We start from the raw sequence: 21,546 nt of genomic DNA on the forward strand, positions 1-21,546 counted from the left end.
GACATGATAGAATCAACTTGGAAAAGGCCCTTGACTCTTCATGGCACAAATAATTGCCCATTTTCCAGGAACTTCAGTCACGCCCTTCAATTAGAAAATGTAGCCTCATTTTCCATGGATGGGAGGAATGGTACTAGTGACCACAGGTGACCCAGAGTATATCCACTGAAAACTCAGAGGAGGAACAGTCAAAAGTCTGAGACAAGTCAGCTGTCACCAATGGAACTGTTTGGGAGCTCTTAAATGGCCCTGTTGATTCATCATAGCTCACAGCGCTGGACTTGAAAAGGAGCCCTTGGACGAAGTTTATTACATTTGAACCCTGGCAACATCACTACCTCCCAATAATTCTGGAAGCCATTCTTTGTTCTCCATATCCCTGTCTTAGATCGTTAAAGCTGCCCAAATTTCTTGCCTGGAACCACTGTAATACATTTCTCACTTTAAGCCCCTCACTACTCCATGTACTGCCACCAGAGAAAGATGTATGAAGTGCCTGAGTATGTCTAACTAACTCCTTCTGAGCCACAGAGGCTGGGCACAACTCAGACCTCTTCCAAGAAGCCAAACTGCACCCTAAGGCCTGGAATGAGTGCTTCCCAACTTACCCATCAGTCTGATCTCAGCATTTAGTGCCCTTATTGATTTATCCGACTCCTCCACCAGCCAGGAAATAAACTGTAATGTTCATCTCTGTTTTCCCAGGCCTAATATCATTCCTAGCTTGTGGCAAGTGTTCAATAGATGATTATTGAATAAATTAGCAAACAGCTATTCTGGGCTTCAATTTTTTTCCACCATAAAACAATAAGAATTACCTGAGCCATCAGTTTCACAAGGTTATTCTCTTTATGAATGAGAGATTATGTGAAAACCCTTTCAAATCATCCAGGTAGAATTTTGTTTTCAGACCCCACTAATGGAGTTGTGGGATTTGAGAACATGGATCTAAGAGCAAATCTAGGAATCCTCCTTAAAAAAAAATCCTTTTTTTTAAGATTTAAAGTGAGAAAACCCTAAACCCACAGGGCTGCAGGGTCTTTTTCTTCAATGAAGCAGCATCATAAGGCATTCTGGATAGCAGAAAGAAATCTCACCATGTACATCAGTCATTTGACTAATGTGGAAATCTGTATAGACCACAAATATGGGCCCATTACTAGGGCTTAAATGACTAACTATGCTAGTTGAGTCACCAACAGGAAAATTAGCAATGATTAGAGTCTACAGGAAAATAGACCATCCAAAATGTTTAGGGATAGTGCAGATTAGCTGTTGCATTGGTATTTATGATCCAAATATGAAGTCTGAAGGACATAAGCTGCCAAGAGTAAACAAGTTTTGAAACCTACATGCCAGTCACCCACTACTCCCTGCTTCACACATACACATGCCCATTTCATCCTCACAAAAACCCATGCTGTGTGGGCACTACTCTATTCTATGAAGGGAGAGATGGAAGGTCAGAGGTTAGAAAACACACTTAAGGATGCTGCCAGAAAGTGACAGGGCCCCTACATACAGATTCAAGTCATGGGATCCCTTCTACTACAAAACACTAGACAGATGGCAGGATTTCTGCACTATTCATTCAACTGTGAATTCTGAGAATTGTTTCTACAACAATAATTGTCTTTTGTGGGAAAAAAAACACTCTGTACTCTAATAACAAACTTAGCTTTTTCTCTATTTTATATAAATATGTTTTGAAATGGGCAGAAAAGGGGACTGGCTTCTTTGAGGAAATTTCTGGCAAGAAATGAAAATTAGCAGGCAAGTTAAGGGGAACTGAATGGCTATTTGGTACACATTACTCAAGAAGTCAAAGTTTAATGTTTTCTCTGATATGTGGAAACTAATTCTAAATAAGGGGGGTTGTTTAAAGAAAGCAGAAGAAGAATCAGTGGAATAGATGAAGGGGAATGAAGGGAAGGGAGGAAGGATGGGATAAGGAAAGATAGCACAATGAATCTGACCTAACTTTCCTATGGACATATATGAACAAACCCCAGTGAATTTTACCATTATGTATATCCACAAGACACTAATTAAAAAAAAAAAACGAAAAATAGCAGAAAGATCAGTAGAGTAGAGGGAAGGGTACAGGGGAGGGAACATGGAGAGGGAAAGGGAAAGTACTGGAGACTGAATTAGAGCAAATTATATTCCATGCTTTTATAATTATGTCAAAATGAATCCTAATGTTATGTATAACTAAAAAGAACAAATAGAATTAAAAAAAAAGAATAAGAGAGGGAGATATCTGGTTTATTTACTCATTAATTCAAACTTTTATTAAGTATTTACTTCATGCTGGGCAAAGTGAATAGTTTTGAGAATGAAAGTATAATTGCTCTCTATTAGTGCTTCCCAACAGATTTTGTAGTCATGATGGAAGTCCTCTTTATCTGTACTATCCAATATGGTAGCCACTAGCCCCACATAACTACTGAGCAGATGGGCAAGTACAACTATTTAAATTAAATTTAAATAGTCACGTGTGGCAACAAACATCTATATTATAACCCTGCATCTTGCTATTTCTTCTCATTTACACTCAGTTTATTCATTTATTTGCATATTTACTGAGCATATACTATTAGCCAGGCACTGGACTACGCATATGGAGATTCATGGATAGAACAAATAGCTATGGTACCTGCCCACATATAGTTTAGAACCCTTTGAGACACACTTTTATATGTATAATTACAAATTCTGCTGGTTATCATGAAGAAAAGATAAAATTAGCAATGACGGCACAGGAACCTAATAGGGGTCAGGGAAGGGGGTCACATCTTACTGAGGAGAGGGAGTGATTTTCTCCACTGATGACAAGCAATGTTAAGTGGGAAAAAGTGGGTTTCCACATTTGCATTCCTTTAAAATTGCTCACTACATGCCCAAATTTGCTATGCAAAACATTTTAATAAATTATACACTTCTTTATTGGAAATAATTATTGCACTATTATTCACAGCTATGTAAATGGACACAACTTTTCTGTAATGCCATTTAGCAATACCTATCACAAAATGTAAATACATACACCTCCAGATACATCAATACTACTTCTAGAAGTTAATCCACAGAAATGTTTGTGTAAGCATAAAATGGTATATTTCTGAGGCCAGTGGTTTTCAGACTATTTTGCTTTGTGTACTTCCTAAAATAATTGTGAAAACCCATGTATATCCCCTTACACATCTTAAATTGATATCTAAAATTTTACATAAATTTTAGTTACACAAGATGTAATTTTTGCAGTATGCTAAATGTTGGTATTTCAAAATATAATTTATGCTGCTTGCTTAAATGTATTAATTCAATATATTTTTGAATAACAGCAATTTACCACTATTATCCATTTAAAAATATTACAAGATCTTAACAGTTGGAAATTTTCCATCATTCCTTTTCCTCCTTGAATTCATATTTTCCACCATCTGGTCCTGAATTTTATTCTAATACAATGTGCTTTTAAATCTTTTGTTAATAGTGTTATCTTTTTCTGATATAAAAACATGTATACAAATTAAAATTTATGATTTTTTTCTTTTCTGAAATCATCAGGCTGTAAGTATAAAAATACTTTTTTCTTCTGGATTGAGTTATTAAAATTATTAGCATAAAAACAATCAAAACATATGCATGTATATGTACCATGCATCTTTATACATAATTTTTAAGCATGGAAAAATAGAATTTTATTGGGCTTTTTTCTCCCAAATATTTCATGGTATATGTGGATGATTATTACTTAATATCAGAATGAAATGGCTTTGTGTTGACTGCGTTCTTCATTTTGGAGATATAAGCACCAAGAAACTTTTTTTCACATAAACAGAATTAGGTGTGACAGGAAGAACTTTGTTATTATAATATCACTCAGTTCTCTGATTTCATGAATTATATACTCAAATTCAGTGATCCTGCATCATCAAGAATTATTTTTAACAATGTATTAACAAACAATTCAGTGGGTACCTCCTCCAAATTCATTGGAAGTAAAGAATTAGAAACCAACAGAACTTACAGAGTAAGGATTCAAATCCAAGCATACCTGTCTGAGACTGCTTGATTTATCTGACATATCTCATGCCCTTCTTGATGTCTCAGAACTATGTCCCTCTCTTTCAGGGTTTGCTGTAGTTACTCAAACTTAGGATAGTCAACATCCTATCCTTTTATATTTCTCAGTAAGAATTTGCAATTTAAAAATCAAAATAATTTTTAAAAAGGATGAATAACTTAAAAATCTATAAAAAGTTGTGCTCATACTCCTTAACAGTTACCTGCACTTCAATAGGGCCAGCAAAATTCTTATAAAGAAAAATCAGTAAGCCACAGAAAACCCTCAATTAGACCTTAGATAGGGGCACATTATCAATTCTAGATCAAGAAACTAACACAGAGATGGGCACAGTGGTACACGCCTGTAATCCCAGCGACTCAGGAGGCTAAGGCAGGAGGATCCCAAGTTCAAACCAGCCTCAGCAACAGTGGGGTACTAAGCAATTCAGTGATACCCTGTTGCTAAGTAAAACACAAAATAGGGCTGGGGATATGGCTTAATGGGTAAGCACGCCTGGGTTCAAACCCTGGTACCAAAAAAAAAAAAAAAAAAAAAAAGAAGAAGAAGAAAAAAGGAAAGGAGGGAGGGAGAAATTAACATGAAACTGAGCAGCTCAGAGACAAATGAAAGAACAAACTACATAATTTTAAAGAGGATTCAGAGGCTACTAAGAGAATAGTTTCCTCAATGTCCAAAAAAGTCAGCTAAAAGAAATGGGAATCAGGAGCTGGGGTTGAGGCTCAGTGGTAGAGTGCTTGTCTAGCATGGGTGAGGCACTGGGTTCGATTCTCAGCACTGCATATAAATAAATAAAGTAAAGGCCCATTTAAAAAAAATAAAGGAATCCCTTTAAAAAAAAAGAAGTGGGAATCATAGAAATATGGATTGTGAGGCTGGAGAAGGGCACCTTACAGTCATTTCATTTAAGCCCTTGGTTGAAAGATGAAAACCCAAGGGCTGGGGGTATAGCTCAATGGTAGAGCACTTGCCCCTGGGTCCCATCCCAATATCACAAACAGACAAACAGAAAAGGCATAAAATAAAAGAGACAGAAACAAACCCAAGATCCAGAGAGATGCAATGGTGTGCCAGATGGCCTGCTTTAGCAGGGCAAGCAGCCTCAACCGAGAGTATGTTTGCTTTTTGGACAGCAAGATGTATGTGTCATTTCATCTTATTTAATAGCACTCACTTCGATAAAAGAGAAACAGACACTCATAACATGAAATGTTAATGCATATGTAAAATAGTAATATCCTAACATTCAAAACTACATAGAAGCCAAAATTATGCTGATACAAAACTTGAGGAAGAAAGACCTACTGTCCTGAGGCCCAGAGCTCTTCTTACTCCACTGGGAGGTACAGGAGCAAAGCCTCATCAACTTCTTGGAGAGACTGGAAGGTTCCCACCCGCAGCCTTGGTAACTAAACGAGCTGCTCCTCATCTGTAAAACTTGTGAGAAAAAAGATAACTGGGGTAAAAAGTATTTCAAGTGCTCTTAAAAATCGAATGTTCCGTGGGCTGGGGTTGTGGCTCAGCAGTAGAGAGCTTGCCTAGCATGTGCAAGGCACTGGGTTCGATTCTCAACACTGCAAATAAATAAATAAATAAATAAATAAATAAAATAAAGGTATTGTGTCCATCTGCAACTTACAACAACCACCACCAACAAAAAATAATGTTCTGTGACTGATTTAACTTTGTATGTGTATATGTGTGTGTTTGTGTGTTGGGTTCTGGGGATGGAACACAGGACTTCACAAACGCTAGGCAAGCACTCTATTACTGAGGCACCTCCAACCCCTTCATGACTGATTTTTACAAAATTACAAGCAATCCTCTCTCTCTCTCTGCCCCTCCCCCCATATATATTGAGCTGCTAATGGTATGAGTTTTCACCTGAGTTATACTTCAATACCTGACTCCCTCTGGTTCCTTCCAATTGCCCCACATTTCTTCTCTCCCCTACCTTTCACCTTTGTAGACATGAGCTGGACCTGTGGTTTTCAAATACCAGCCAAGAACTGATGTGTCTATGCTAAAGTTGTCTCCAGTCCATAAAGCACTCAGAAAAAGGTCAGTATGGTGAGTTTCCCATTAAGCTTAATCTATTCAATTTTTAAACTTGGAGATTATATCCTTTCTAATAATAGGAGATAACATTTTTTAAATGTGCTTAAATTATAAAATAAAAATTGGCAATCCCCTCCAATTTTCAGCCTTTTTGTAAATGATCTGTGAAATTCCAAAGAGCACAAACTGTCAGGGAGAGATGACTCAGGCCTGGGGAGGTGAAGAGAATATCACCACAGGTTACTGCAAAGGTCTGTAACAGGCTTCTTTTGGTTCCAAATCAGGGCACCCTGTTAACCTCCAACTCAGCCTGTCACCACCAGATCCAATTACCTTTTAATGGCGCCCACCAACCTCACTCCCCAACTGCTAATCACTTTTCTTATTATCAATCAAAGTTAGCAGCCTGCTAAGCTTGGCCAAGGTTTCCAGACCATACCTTAACAAGAGTCCATGGCAAGAGAAGGATTTTGGTAATTTACTTCATTAAGTGATAATAATAAAATAACATGCTTAATAAATTATAGTTTGTCCATATGGTTTTAGTTTGACAAAGAGGTATGTGAGCATGATTTTCTGGCAGGTTGTGTATCTCTCTGTATATCTGCAAGTAAAACCAAAGCCAGAGCTGGGCTCTGCCAATCCATGAGCCCACAGCTAGTGGGCGGAGAGTGGGGAGCATCCCAAGTCAAATAAATGCCATGTGCAATCTGAGAAATGACTGTCACTTGTTCCCATCTTGCTTTCACATTCACTTGCAACTCACAGGCTTCTGTGGAGTACATGGTGGATATAGAGAAGGCTACTATATAAGTCTCTTTGTTGTATACTAGTCTTCAGATTTGTACCCCAAAAAGGCTGAAAAGCATCTCAGCACATAGCAAAGGTAGAAGCACTCAAGCCATTGGGATGGGTAAAGATTGTGAAGGTCCTATTCACAGAGAGGCAGATGACCAAAATACAAGGGGAATATATGTCATCTTGGCACACAAATGAGCTTTTCTGGGGCTGGCTGCAAGTCCACATGGCTACTAGGCACTATATAATTTATGAAGTATACTATTTTATTATTATCACTTTATGAAGCAAATTGTCAAAATCCTCTTCTAGCCATATTAAGGCATGATCTAGAAACTTTAGACAAGGTTAGAGGCCTGCTAAGTTTGGTTCATCAGCAAAGAGCTATCTTAACTGATGCTCCCCACACCTCATGTATCCCTCCATCCCTCCCCAGATGATTATACTCCTCATTATAGGCTAACAGGTGGAGGTGGCTTGGGCAGGATGCACTGTTCACACTCTCGTGTTTTAGAATAATTCACACCACCAAATATATCACTCTAATGAGGTTAGGCAACATTTGTTATGGTCTCCCCACTATGATTTGTTTGACCTCTCCCTGTGTTTCTATAGTCTTCATGAGACATTTCTTACTGGCATAACCAATGTTTATTGCTTTTATAACTCATCTGATGTGATGGGATAAAAGATGTTTATGGAACCCCCCATAACTAAGCACAGTCCCTAAGATGGACTACTAAGACCAAGACTGCCCTGTTGGGGGTATACAGGTAGAGTGAGTTCCTGGATTCTGATGAAAACCAACATCTCTGACTGTAAAGGTCTGTAATTGGAGATGCTCAGTTTGTATCCAGGATCATGCCCTTTATTTTTATTTATTTACTTTTTGGTACTAGGGATTGAACTCAGAGGTGCTTAACCACTGAGCCATGTCACCAGCCCCTATTATATTTTATTTAGAAACAGGGTCTCGCTGATTTGCTTAGTGCCTTACTAAATTGCCAAGGCTGGCTTTGAACACATGATCCTCCTGCCTCAGCCTTCCAAACTGCAGGGATTACAAGTGTGTGCCACCATGAGGGCTGAATCGGGCCCCTTAAAGAACCCAGAAAGATGAGGCTTCCACATGGGCCCATTTCCTGTATGATTGAAAGACACCTTTTGAAATGAGTGTTGGTGGCCAGCTTGATCTGTTTAATTATTTAGGGGAATACCTACAATGACACCCCTGAGGGGTGGGAACCAAGGAAGGTTCAAGGCACGGCTGGGAGGGGGTCAGGCCTAGCAGCTCTTTTGAATTAAGTCAGTCTCCATAGGCATCAGGAGGAAACAAAAATGTGAGGGTTAACAAGCAATCAATCAGCAGTGCTGCCTGTTTTGCTTCCATGAAATAGTGCCTAGTGCTCAACACGATCTCTTTTCTTTTCGCCACATTAGAGAAATGCAGAGCGCTTCTCAAATATTGCTGATGGAAATTTAAGTTTGATTGTGACTTACGTCCCTTAATAGGAGATAGAACTGCATATATCCACACATGCACACCCCACACTGTCACATGCAGACTTGTACAACAGCAGCAAATGCATCTGCCATTTCTTGGCTTGGGTAATGCTAACCACATCTTTGGTCCCAAAGGCCATGTTTGGATGTCACTGGAAAGGAGACAGTTTCTGTAAAAGCGAGCCATGGCTGCATCTAAAATGTAAGTTCTCCTGTCTGAGTAATTATCCCCAAGAAAGCAGGGAGGTGTTCACACACATGCTTAGCCAGTAGTCTATCTGGAACTCTGCACATGCCACTCATGGGGTTCTTTACATCAGGTTACATTATGTTCTACAAAATCTGAGAAATTGCTCAACAACCTGAAATGCTGCAAAGATCAATAACTGGCTGTCTAGCTCCAAAAGGAGAAGTTTAATATAAACTTTTCTAATGTAATATTATTATATAAGCAGGGCAGAAAAACCAATAATCCAAATCAGGGGATCTAAGACATCACTCAAAATCTGCCCAAGAAACCCCTAGAGATGATTTCTTATAGTAAAAGGTAGAAATTGCACAATAAGAATTTAACCCCCCTATTTTTGCAGATTTGGTATCATGGTAACAAAAATTTTCTGTTAATAGTCACAATTAAATTGCTTTATATATGTCCTTTAGAGCTTTACTATAGAGAATATAGACTTAGAATTTAGCATTGATGACATTTTATTTGTTGTTCTTTTACATCCATTTAAACACCAGCTATTGAACCATTGGAGAATATGTAACCTCAAATACAATGCTCTGTATGGAAACCAAGTTCAAATCCTATCACTGGCTTGGTGCATGGCCCACGTCCCCAGCGACTTGGGAGGCTGATGCATGATCTTGATTTCAAAGCTAGCCTCAGTAGTAAAAGTGAGGTGCTAAGCAACTCAGTGAGACCTTGTCTCTAAATAAAATAAAAATTAGGGCTGGGGATATGACTCAGTGGTTGAGTGTCCCCGAGTTCAATCCCTGGTATCCCTCCAAAAAAATCATATTGATGCTTCTAGGGCAAGTAACTTGCCACAAGATTGCGGAAGAGCTCTCTCTCCAAGGTCATGGCTTTGTCCTTGGTTGAGTGAATTACTTGTTTAAGTGAATTACTTCAAATATATTTACTCTTTTGTACATTAAATCACTAGTTTCCAAAAGCTCTGAAATTATTTTCAAAGTAGGTTTTATATAGATTCTCAGGAAATCGTACAGTCAACAACAGGGAACACAAGGCTGTACTTGGAGTGTGTGTGTGGGGGGTGGAGGGACAGTTCAGATAGTCCCAATTTACCATCAGCTTCTTGACACAGACCAGGATTTCTTGATCTCTGTGCTATCCATATTTGGGGCAGGGTCATTCTTTGTTGCTTATGGGGTTGCCCTGTGCACTGTAAGATGTTTAGTAGTGTTCCTGTCCTCTACCTACTACAAACCAGTAGTCATCCCTACCCCCATGATATAATAACCAAAAATGTTGCAAAATATCCCTTTTAAGGGAGCAGTTGAGGACTGCTGATATAGATCAACCTCTTGCACTGAAGTTTGGACCTAGATTCAATCCCCCAACTCTGCTTTTTACTAGCTGGTTAACCTTGCCCAAGTTACCTGGCTTTCTTTATTCCTGCATATTTACTCTGAAAACACAAGTCATTATACTATTCCCTCACAGGGCAGTGGTGAATGAGAGAAATGTGCTAAACATCTTTCCTTCCTCTTGCTTGTTCCACTGCACTATTTCAACACTAGAAAATATGAATGCTGGGAGAGGGGAGACAAAAACAGAGGATCTTCTCTCCATTGCACTGGAGCAATGATTCCAGTGCCATGCTATCAGAAACATAGCTACATCCCTCAGAGGCAACCATCTATAGCTGCACCTCAAAGGGGAATCAAAGATTTTAAAGGCATGCTCTTCCCCCTAATATGTTTAGAAAACACCCAGAATGTTTTAGGAAAACCTTCTGAACACTGGGGTTGTTCTGTCACCAGAGCTGTAATCAGCTACATATCAACTTCCAGGTGGGCTTCCATTTAAGAAAACCATGTAAAATAATACACAAAGCTCTAGGGACTTATTTTCATCCTCAAATGATTCCTCTACAAGTTTTTGAAGAGCTTTCTTAACATATGTAAAATATAATTTTATGTATAAAGAACTGGTTTACACACAACTCAGAAACACCAATATAGCAGTTATTAGTCACAAATATTTTTGGGCAGTGGGGCAGAAGCACCCTTTTATAAATAATAAACATGGTTTTATTTGTATCATAACTTTTAAAATGTGAATATTCTGTGATTCAGCCACAGTCTTTACTTCCAGGTAACTTCTTCATTGGGCCTCAATTCCCTTCTACACAACATAGTCTTGTTGCAGAAGGTAGACTGTTTTTCATCATTCTTTCTGTCTAGATAACATCCAACAACAAATCCCATAGGGACGAGTACATGAACCTAGTGGTCACACACAATCTGAAGTAAGTTCACCATGACTGCTGCGGCCCTGGCGCTAACAAATGACACCAAAGATCAAGGGAAGAAACAGCCCAGAAACACCCTTTTAACCCCATACATACAGATGAATGCTGTCTATTTATTTATTTATTTATTAACATTGGGACCTTAATGTGTTAGGAAAATTTTAGTGTTCCCTTTTTTCTTTTTAACAGTTTTACTGAGGTATAATTTACATACCGTAAAATTCCCTCATCTTAATAGTTTTTAGTAAATTTATAGTTGTGCAATCATCACCACAATCTGATTTTAGAACTTTTACAATTGATTCCCAAATCAAGTGGCTATTAAAAGAATTCCGGGCTGGGGTTGTGGCTCAAGTGGTAGAGCGCTCGCCTAGCACGTGTGAGGCACTGGATTCGATCCTCAGCACCTCATAAAAATAAAAGCTATTGAATCCACCTAAAAAACTAAAAAATAAATATTTAAAAAATAATAATTCCTAGGGCATAAATACTTTTACTCTTCCTGGTCCAAATGAATCACAGTCCCTAGTCATCCATAAGAGATCTGAGGACAAGTTGCAGTTAGCCTTCATATCTTCTGAACCACATTCATGGCCCAAGTCTAACTTTAAAGGTAGCAACTCTTGGCCCCTAAATTGACTACAGTGTAAACTGTGCTCTGTGGGTCAAGTTGAAGGCAAAGGGGAAATCTTCACCTTCCTCACAGAGGGGGTAGTGTCGACATAAAGAGATAGAAATGGGGCCAGGCATGGTGGCTTATGTGGCTGGAGCAATGATTTCAGTGCCAGGCTATCAGACACATAGCTACATCCCTCAGAGGCAGGAGGATTGTGAGTTCAAAGCCAGCCTCAGCAATTTACTAAGGCCCTAAGTAATTCAGTGAGACCCTGTCTCTAAATAAGGAGGAATGAGAAGAACTTTCTCCAAGTCAGTTAGTTGAAACTAGGTGGCTTACTTCACAGGCTGCTTCCCATCTGGAGACCTGTTGCTATGTGTTCTAGAAGGAAAGGAATTGAAAATCTCTCTGTAGTATTGAAGTATAACAATAAATCCTGCCATGTGGTGGGAACTACAATATACGGCATAATAAAAGTAAATGTTATGGCACTTGACTCTGTGGCCTATAATCTCTCATTCAATCAGAACAGAGATTCTTCTATCAGCAAGAGAAAACTGGACAATTTAATTTTCTTTTCTATTCATGCACAGGCCTATGTTGGAGCTCTTCCATGTTTTCTAATATGTTACTTGAAATATGGCCGTGTAGTTTGATACAAACAATATCTCAAACTGACATCAACAACTTAGTTTTGGACCAATTGATTTCATTCTAAATTATTGCTGGCTGACAGATGCTGGTAGCTGCCCACATGAGATCTGAAAAAGCCATGTTCTCTAATTTAATATTACAATAATTTTAAATTACAGCTTTATTAAGAGGAAACACAGATTTATTTATAGCTAACACTGATGGTTTCCAATGACTTTCAGGACTATATTATGCTATTCACTGCAACCCACATTTGGACAGCTTCAATTGTCTAAAGCACTAACAAAACATTCGGGTACAAATAACTTCCTCCTTGATTCAAAGCAATGAACAAATGCTACAAAAGCAGCCCAAGAGAGCCACCCGCTCTACAGTGCCCTTTTTTCCTTGGTGGATCTACCTACAAAGAACATTTCTGCTGCTGAGCCTAAAGACATTCTGCTTAAAATTTGCTCCGCCTCTGGTCTCTGAGATGTTGCAAAATCTCACTTTTTTCCCTTAAAAATGGACTTCGCTAGGGTTTGATCTTGAGCCCTAAATTCATCTTCCCTTTTTATTCTTTCTTTCCTTTTTTTTTTGTACCAGGGATTGAACCCAGGGGTGCTTAAACACTGAGCTACATCCCTAGCCCTTTTTATATTTTGTTTTGAGACAGGGTCTCGTTAAGTTTCTTAGGGCCTCACTAAATTGCTGAGGTTAGCTTTGAACTCACAATCCTCCTGCCTCAGCCTCCCAAACTACTGGGATTAGAGGTGTGCACTGCTATGCGCAGCTTCATCACCTCCCCCCTTTTTTTTGGTACTGGGGATTAAACCCAGGGACACTCGACCACTGAGCCACATCCCCAGCCCTATTTTGTATTTTATTTAGAGACAGGGTCTCACTGAGTTGCTTAGTGCCTCGCCATTGCTGAGGCTGGCTTTGAACTCCTCCTGCCTCAGTCTCCCCAGCCGCTAGGATTACAGGCATGCGCCACTGCGCCTGGCTTCATCTTCACCTTTCCTATGGTAAAGATTATCTTCTTCCTGACCCAGCAGCCACTTCTAAGCAAACAACGTTAATGATAAGCATTTCTACTATGTGTTTTTTTTTTTTTTTTGGCAGCCCAACAAGTGATTTGCAGAATTCTGGAAGACAAGACAAATACAGGTAAGGAAGTAGAAGCTCAGAGAATCTGTAAATTAGAGAAGGCCATCTAGCCTGGAAATTGAAGATTCAATACTCAAACCCAGGTCTGCAGATGCCAATTCTGAAATGTTTGCTCTTGCCACAGCTTCCAGGGAACTACTAATCTCTATCTGCAATCCCTACCAGTCTCTGGAGCCCCAGACCTCTATTTTCAGACTCCATCCAGCACTGATATGGGGATGTCTGTCCAAATCTCAAAGTAAACATGCTTAACTAAATCCATCAAATGCCCCCCTCCCAAACCAGCATCTTTTGCTGACATGCTCATTTCCACTCAGGTCATTGTTACCCCAGTCATTCAACCCTAAAAACCTCACAGCTAACCTATCATTCTCTCTTCCTCCCTGCTCCCACTTCCAAGTTGTTATTAAGGTCTAGCAATAATTCTCCTGTATTGCTGCTTTTACATCCTTTCTTTTGTCCCCAATCCTTTTGTGAGCAGCTTAATCTTGGCTCTATCTCTCACCTCAACTATCAAAAAACCTGACTCCCTGACACCTACCTTTCTTTCCTCTAATTGGTCCCGCAAAGCTCTCTATCCTAATTTTTAGATGTGATCATGTCACACTTCAGTGTCAGCCATCAATGGCGCCCACTACAAAATAAACCACAAATCTATCCCCTATAAACACTATCTGGCTCCCACTTATATTTCCAGGTCAACTCTCCTCCTTCCCAGGACAAACACTACTGCAGCCAGGCTGGTTTACACATAACTGTCAACATTTCCCATGTGACTTCCCTGCCCACCTTCTCCCCTGCCTAATAAAAATCCAATTTCAAGGAATGGATAAGTCCATCCTCTTTTATGGAGCCTATCCTAGCACACCAGTCCTGGGGAACATGCTTTCTGTTGATCAGCTTACTTTCTACCACCCAGTCATCATTTGCTACTTTAAGGGCTCAAGTAGATCTAATGCCAATAGAAGGCAGGGTCTATATGAGGGCCTCAGTACCCAGGCAGCCTTGCATTTAAGTAGGAGGTACTCAAGTATTTATTGGTTGATTATATAGTTTCCAATTATCATTTTGTGTGATGCAAATAATACACACACACACACACATACATAAATTAAGTGGTTAATTTGAGGTATTATAGTCTTTGGGAACTAATGTTTTCTTGGCAAAAATGAAAGAACCAAACCTCAGCATCATTTTTCTGAATTCCCAAATACATACATCTGGTGCTTAGTTTTCACAGTATGAAAAGCTTCTATAGATTTACCCTTCCCACATCAATGCCTCCAACATTTCCAAACTAGCTGGTTAGACTGGAAAATATACTATTCATGTTTGACGCTAGCCTTGTTAGGTATCTTTAAACCCAAAGAAAACAAGGGTCAATGCTCCTCACAAGAAAGACATATGGCTCCATATACTCTAGAGGTAGAATACCTCCCTTCCTGTGTTACGCCCCACCTGACCTTCACCAATGCCCCACCTGACCTTCCAGCATCATCTGTGTTGGCCACTCAACATTTAGAAACAGTTCAGCAGTTGGCTGAACTTTGCCCACCAGTCACTCTGGAGCCCAAACACTGACCCCAGTGGTAGAACTGGAACTTAATTTGGCTCACTTTGATGATTCTCTTTCATTCACAGATGATCACTGCTCTGCTTCTCCCTGTCTTTTCACCAGATCAAATGCTATAGCAGGCCAGAGTTCCTGCTGTTATTGCATCAGCCCAAGCTGTAAGGTTATGCTGTCTGACTGGGCTTCTCAAAGGCTAGCTGAGGATGTAAACCAGCTTTTGGAAACAGGGCAAATACTTTTGGTATTTACAGTCATGACCACACATCTACCCGCAAGCCTTCAAGAGGTCAGGCCAGAGATTGCAGGTCAGCAGTTTGCAAAGATGCAATTCTATTAGCAGATTCATAAGAAAACAGCACCCAAAAAGGGGATGAAAACCAGGCAAGGAGAACATTCATGTCAAGCATTCTAGTGCTCTTATAAGGCCTGCCAACTGGTGAACTGTTTCTAAATATTGAGTGGCCAACACAGATGATGCTGGAAATGTATATTCCATGAAAAATCAATCCCCGATAGTGACTGCCAGAGGCTGGGGGTGGGGTGTGTGCAGGAGGGAGGTGGGTGTGGCCAGAAAAGAGCAATGTGAGGAATCCCAGCGGTGATACACTAAGCCACACATATGAAAAAAACTGTGGCAAACTCAACATACACACACAGTTATTAGCAAAACAGGGCAATGTGAGTAAAATTGACAGATTGCATCAACATCAATGACCTGTTGCAATATTATGCTATAATATTGTAATATCTGGAAGATATTACAATGCAGAGGTGGGACTGGGTAAAGGAAATATAGAGTACTACCATTTCTTACATGTCTGAATCTATAATTACCTCACAACATAAAGTCAAATTAAAATAAGGTAAAGTTCAAAATGTAGCCCTCTACAATATACAGAATATGAAAGAATGCTGACTTATGACCACAGTAGTTACAAATAAAAGATGTAAAGCTAAAAAAGTTTGATCCCTGAATCTGGATTTCCTAACAGAGCTATCATTCAGGTGAGACCACTAAGAGCCTCATATCTACCCAAGGATACCCCCAAATGAACCTCTGACTTATGTTTACCCAGAGAGATTTTAGCCCCCTTCCTGTTAATCACATGGTGGTATCCTGTCCTTGAGAAAACTCAGTAGTATAGGAGACCAACTGGCAATTACCATACCAAAGCTCATTTTAAACTCAGAGTCCAAATACTTAGTGCTGGATCTACAATGATCTCTGCCATTTTGTATTTGCACCCATTTACTCTATGCTAAATACACATATCACTGGAAAAATGTGCTCATGCCCACTTTCACAAAAAGGTTTATTCATCATTTCTTTTCATTAGACTTTGCAAGGAGTTTCTGCTAAGGCCAGAAAGGGTAAAAATCCTAGGTACTCTGTTTTCATGCAGAAGGTACCATCCCTTCCCTTCTTTACAAAACTGTGACATCTAAAGCCAAGCAAGGGCTGGCAGACTGGCATTTCAATTATCATGTAAGTTCTCATCACACTGCTTGAAGGGGGGAAATAAGGAACTGTAATTCCTTTCCAACTCTGCAATGAAAGCAGAACAATGTCTTTACTCACCAATGTCATTGCTGTGATCCGAGAGATCCTTGTCCAGGATGCTGGCTAGCGTACTGCCCGTCAATTCAATCTTTGGACCGTCACCCCTACGTTAAAAACACAAGTCCAGACATTTAATAATCGGTATGTGTTCTCGTCATTCTGTGAGCTTTCTTGCTGGATACATGTTAAGGAGGGTGCTGTGCATGGGGCAAGTGGCACTGTTGCCTGTGACGGAGCCACAGGGAGCCAATGAGCTGTCCAGCCACATGGGCCGTGGTACAATCTGGGAATGGAATGGATAACCCCCTCTCCTGCACATAGACTCGAAGATGGCTGTTTTAATGACTGCTCCCCAACGCACCTTCAGCCACAAACCCTCCCTCTGGATACACAGGGTAAAACAGAGGCCCGCTCCCTCCCCATGGCCAAATAAGCACTGGCAAACTGGGAGCTTCCCTTTTAAGGAACATGGAATTTAGCCAATGCTGCTTGTCAAAGGTCAGCTACTTTTAACCTTGAAGAAAAGGTTCTCTGGCCTGAGGCTGAGGCACCAGCCAGGCTGTTGACAGGCACAAGGTGTCGAGTTGAGATCTGGCAGCCTGAAAGCTGGCATCAGGGCATAAGTCTGTAAAATTAGATGGCTCCTGGGTGGGTGCCCCTGTGCCCATCAGGACACGAGTGATTTCCTGTATCTGGGCTGGAAGCAGCACATGTTTGGGATGGGAACAGGCTTTCAAGACAATGAGAAAGAAACCCAGCTTCCTCATACACTAGCACAAGGTTCTTCCAAATTCCTCTAAAAGGGCAGTTCTTTGGCCCTCTCAGGGAGATGAGCCCTGAACAAGATTATCCAAGGGCTGTGATGGCAGTGAAACAGGAAAAGATTCTTGCCCATAAAATGAGAAGGAGAAGCCGAGCAGTTGTTCCCAGGAAAGCAACAGAAATAGTCCATCTCATAGCTCCTGAAGGTCACGCCTGAAGCTCAACTACACAAGGAGGAACAATCACTCAACAAGCACTTGACAAATACCTACTGTGCTGGGGGTTTGGAGAGGGCCAAGTCAGGTGGTACCTACTCTGGAAAGGAGCATGGTCTAAATGGGAGAGACAGACAAACAACCACAAGCCCATATGGTATAGGCATGCACAATACAGATATGCCACAGTCCTGGGTTTGTTCAGAGGATCTGTATGGCCCCAGATAGAGGGCATACAAAAGAGACAGCATTATATCTGGGCCTTGGAGAAAAAGGGAAAGAGGACATATTTGTAAAAGGCATAACTGAGCAGGGACTCAAAGGTAGATGAGGGTACACCTGTGCCCAGGGGTCCTTAGAAGCAAGAGGAAAAAAGCTGGCAAGGTTGGAGAGGGCCAGGCTGTGCTGGGTGGGTGTGATAGAGTCTGGTGTGTCTGGTATGTCCTGGTGTATCTGGCGAGTCCTGGAAGTAGTGGGTGGTGGAGGGAAGGCTGCAGCAGAAGACCTGTAAATCTGGAGGGCAAGGAGGGTGGTGGGAGCAGGGCTGGGCCCAAGGGCATGGTCTCTATTAAGAGCAATATCACCGGAATACTATTCAATGAGTGTGCACTATGGGACTTACTGGGCCTTTCAGAGCTAGGTTGAAATACAAGTTTAGGCAGAGAATGATCTACTGAACTTGAAAAGGAGAAATAACCTGGGCTTCATAAAAGGACCTTTGTTTCTTGCCTCACCCAATTTCCTTTGACTGTGGAGCCCCCCAAAAATGGTTCTGTTGCAGGCTCTTTCTTCATTCCCCTGGGCACTACAGCTCAGGGCCACTGAATCAAAGAGATCCTGAGCCAACTGAAGGGGTAGGAAGGAGAAATACATTTCAATGCATTTTATTGTCAGGGCTCTGGCATCCAGTAATTTGAAGGTCCAGTCAATCCCCTATATGAGTGTGTTCTGCATCTATGGATTCAACCAATCTAAGACTGTATAACTCAACAGCAATAAAACAAATAATCTGATTTTTTAAATGAATGAATGAACGACCTGAATAGAGATTTCTCAAAAGAGGAAAAATGACCAACAAGCTTATGAGAAAGATATTCAGCATCATTAATTGTTAGGGAAATGCAAATCAAAACCATAATATCTCATCCTATCTCAGTTAGAATGGCTATTATCAAAAAAACAAAAAATAAGAAATGCTGGCATAGACATGGAGAAAGAGGAACTGTCATATACTATTGATGGGAATGTAAATTAGTGCAGTCACCATGGAAAACAGTACAGAGGTTTCTCAAAAAACTAGAAGTAGAACTATCATATATACAGCCAAGTGGAATGAAACTGGTATGTCAAAGAGACATCTGTATTTGCATGTCTATTGAAACACTATTCATAATCAAGATATGTAATCAACCTTTGTGCCCATTGATGGATGAATATATAAAGTATATGTGGTAAACACACACACACACACACACACACACACACACTTGTATACAATGGAGTATTATTCAATCATAAGAGGAATGAAATTCTGTTTTCCAGCCTGCGAAGGGTGTGGAGGGGGCAGAGGTGGGAAGAGGAGGATTAACAGAGTACAGGAGTGCAGTTAGATAAGAGGAATTACTTCTAATGTCTTTTTTTGTGTGTGATGGGGATTGAACCCAGGGGCACTCAACCACTGAGCCACATCCCCAGCACCACCCCCTTTTTTTTTTTAAGATACTGGAGATTGAACTCAGGGGCACTCAACCACCGAACCACATTCCATAGCCCTATTTTGGATTTCATTTAGAGACAGGGTCTCACTGAGTTACTTAGAGCCTCACCATTGCTGAGACTGGCTTTGAACTTGAGATCCTCCTGCCTCGGCCTCCTGAGCAGCTGAGATTATAGGCGTGTGCTACCGTTCTTGGCTCCCAGTTCATTTTTATATTCTATTTAGAGGATCTCACTGAGTTGCTTAGGGCCTTGCTAAGTTGCTGAAGCTGGCTTTGAACTCGCAATCTTCTTGCCTTAGCCTCCCAAGCCTCTGAGATTATAGGCATGCACCACTGCACCCAGAACTTCTAATGTTCTATAGCATAGTAGGATAACTAAAGTTGACAGAAATTAATTGAATGTTTCAAAATAGCTAATAGATTTTTAATGCTTTCAACACAAAAAATTGATAAACGCCTGAGGTGGTAGATATGCCAATTACTGTGATCTGATCATTACACCTTTTATATGTGTATTGAAATATTGCACTGCACCCCATAAATATATAAAATTATGACTTGTCAATTAAAAACAAAAATATTGAAAAAAGAAAAAATATTCAGTATAAAATTGCATCTGTATTGAACACAAACTTTTTTGTCTTATCATTCATTATTCCTTAAACAACACAATTTAACACCTATTTTCATGGAATTTACATTATATCAGTTATTATAAATAATCTAGATATGATTTAAACTACAAAAGAGGATATACATAGGTTAAATGGAAATAGAATACCATTTTATATAAGTGACTTAAGCATCCAAGAATTTTGGTATCCTTGGAGGGGGTTCTTAGAAATGATCCCCCCACAGGTACTCAGGGATAAAATATTTTTAAAATGCAGAATTATTAGTAGGAAAGGATCATTATCCTTTTAAAATGTCTTTCTTTCCCCAAATAGAATAGAATAATTTCTTGAGAGTCCTTAAATATTATTATCTGTTAGCCACAGGGCTTGATGGATTTGGTGGTTTCATCCTCCAAACTCACAGACTCAACTCAAGTTATACTCACAGCTAGACAGTCCTAACCATTTTGGAACACACCAAGAACCAGAACTTACACATATCCTGCCTGGGGAGAAAGGTCATTCAGGCAGTGGGACTAGTTAATTCCACTAGGCTGGGTTTGTTGTTGTTGTTGTTGTTTTCCTTGTTTGTGTTTGTTTTTTGCTTGCTTTATCTGGTCAAGAGGAAAGATGGTTTGAGGTGACATCCTGGTGGGAGGCTCAGCAGTAAATAAGAGGGACTATCGGAGAGAAGGAATTTTGCTCCTACGTTAATCACATACATCTCAGAACAACGCAGCTGCTTCTGAATGTGTGGTTTAGTTGTGTATTCTGGTAACCATGGATCTTGAAGAAGCTGTGTTTCTCTTTGATTTGACAGCTGAAACCTTCCAGTCCAACATGAGCCTGTCTTGAGGGGTTGTTGGAAGACTCTGTTATGTATTACTGTGCTCATCATATCTTGGATTTTATTACTTTTCTGCCCTTATTTCCCTTTTACTGTCACTCTCAACTATTTTGTTCTTTTATATGTATTTGTTTTTCTTTGGGATCTGGCTTTTAATTTATTTTCAAATATTATTTTATTTAACTGACAACAATCATACATATTTATGGTATACAATGTGACGTTTCAATACACACATGTTGTAGAATGATCAATCACACTAATTAGCATACCCATCACCTCAACTGTTTATCATCTTTTTGTGGTGAGAACATTTATAATCCTTTCTTTAGCTGTTCTGAGATTGCAACACATTATTATTAATTTTAGTCACCATGCTGTGTAATTGATTACTAGAATTTATTCTTCCTCCCTGACTGAAACTTGTGCCTATTGACCAATGTCTCCTCTTTCCCTGTCTACCTGCCCTCTCTACCAGCCACTGGTAACTGTCATTCTACTCTCTATTTCTGAGTTTGACTTTTTTAGATTCCATATATGAGATCTATGTACCTAGTGATCTTCTTCACTTAATCTTCAGAAGTGGGCTTTGTCATTTATCCCCTACCAGTTCAATGCTTTGTACATGTAGGTATGCCAAAAAGGTTCCTGTAAATGAATAGGCAGACATTATGATCTGTCTGGACCTTGTATACCTTAGACAATAACCTGTGGATAAGTTGTATTCTGGGTTTTTTTTTTTTTTTGGTATCAGGGATTGAACCCAGGGGTACTTGACCACCGAGCCACATCCCCAGCCCTTTTTTATATTTTATTTAGAGACAAGGTCTCACTGAGTTGCTTAGAGCCTTACTAAATTGCTGAGGCTGGCTTTGAACTTCAAC

General features: G+C 39.9%; 1 protein-coding gene and 1 pseudogene across 1 annotated transcript in view; both read right to left on the minus strand.

The window, feature by feature from the left end:
- The window catches only part of LOC144374522 (SH3 domain-containing kinase-binding protein 1-like), a 107,707-nt gene that overhangs the window by 18,721 nt on the left and 67,440 nt on the right, over positions 1–21,546 (minus strand). The window contains exon 8 of the mRNA XM_078037305.1: positions 16,525–16,610. Within this exon, the coding sequence (XP_077893431.1) occupies positions 16,525–16,610 (86 nt within the window). The remainder of the gene's footprint in view (positions 1–16,524; positions 16,611–21,546) is intronic.
- Positions 10,710–10,984, minus strand: LOC144374534 (NADH dehydrogenase [ubiquinone] 1 beta subcomplex subunit 1 pseudogene; annotated as a pseudogene).

Source organism: Ictidomys tridecemlineatus, unplaced genomic scaffold (assembly GCF_052094955.1).
Source record: "Ictidomys tridecemlineatus isolate mIctTri1 unplaced genomic scaffold, mIctTri1.hap1 Scaffold_73, whole genome shotgun sequence".
Lineage (NCBI taxonomy): Eukaryota > Metazoa > Chordata > Mammalia > Rodentia > Sciuridae > Ictidomys > Ictidomys tridecemlineatus.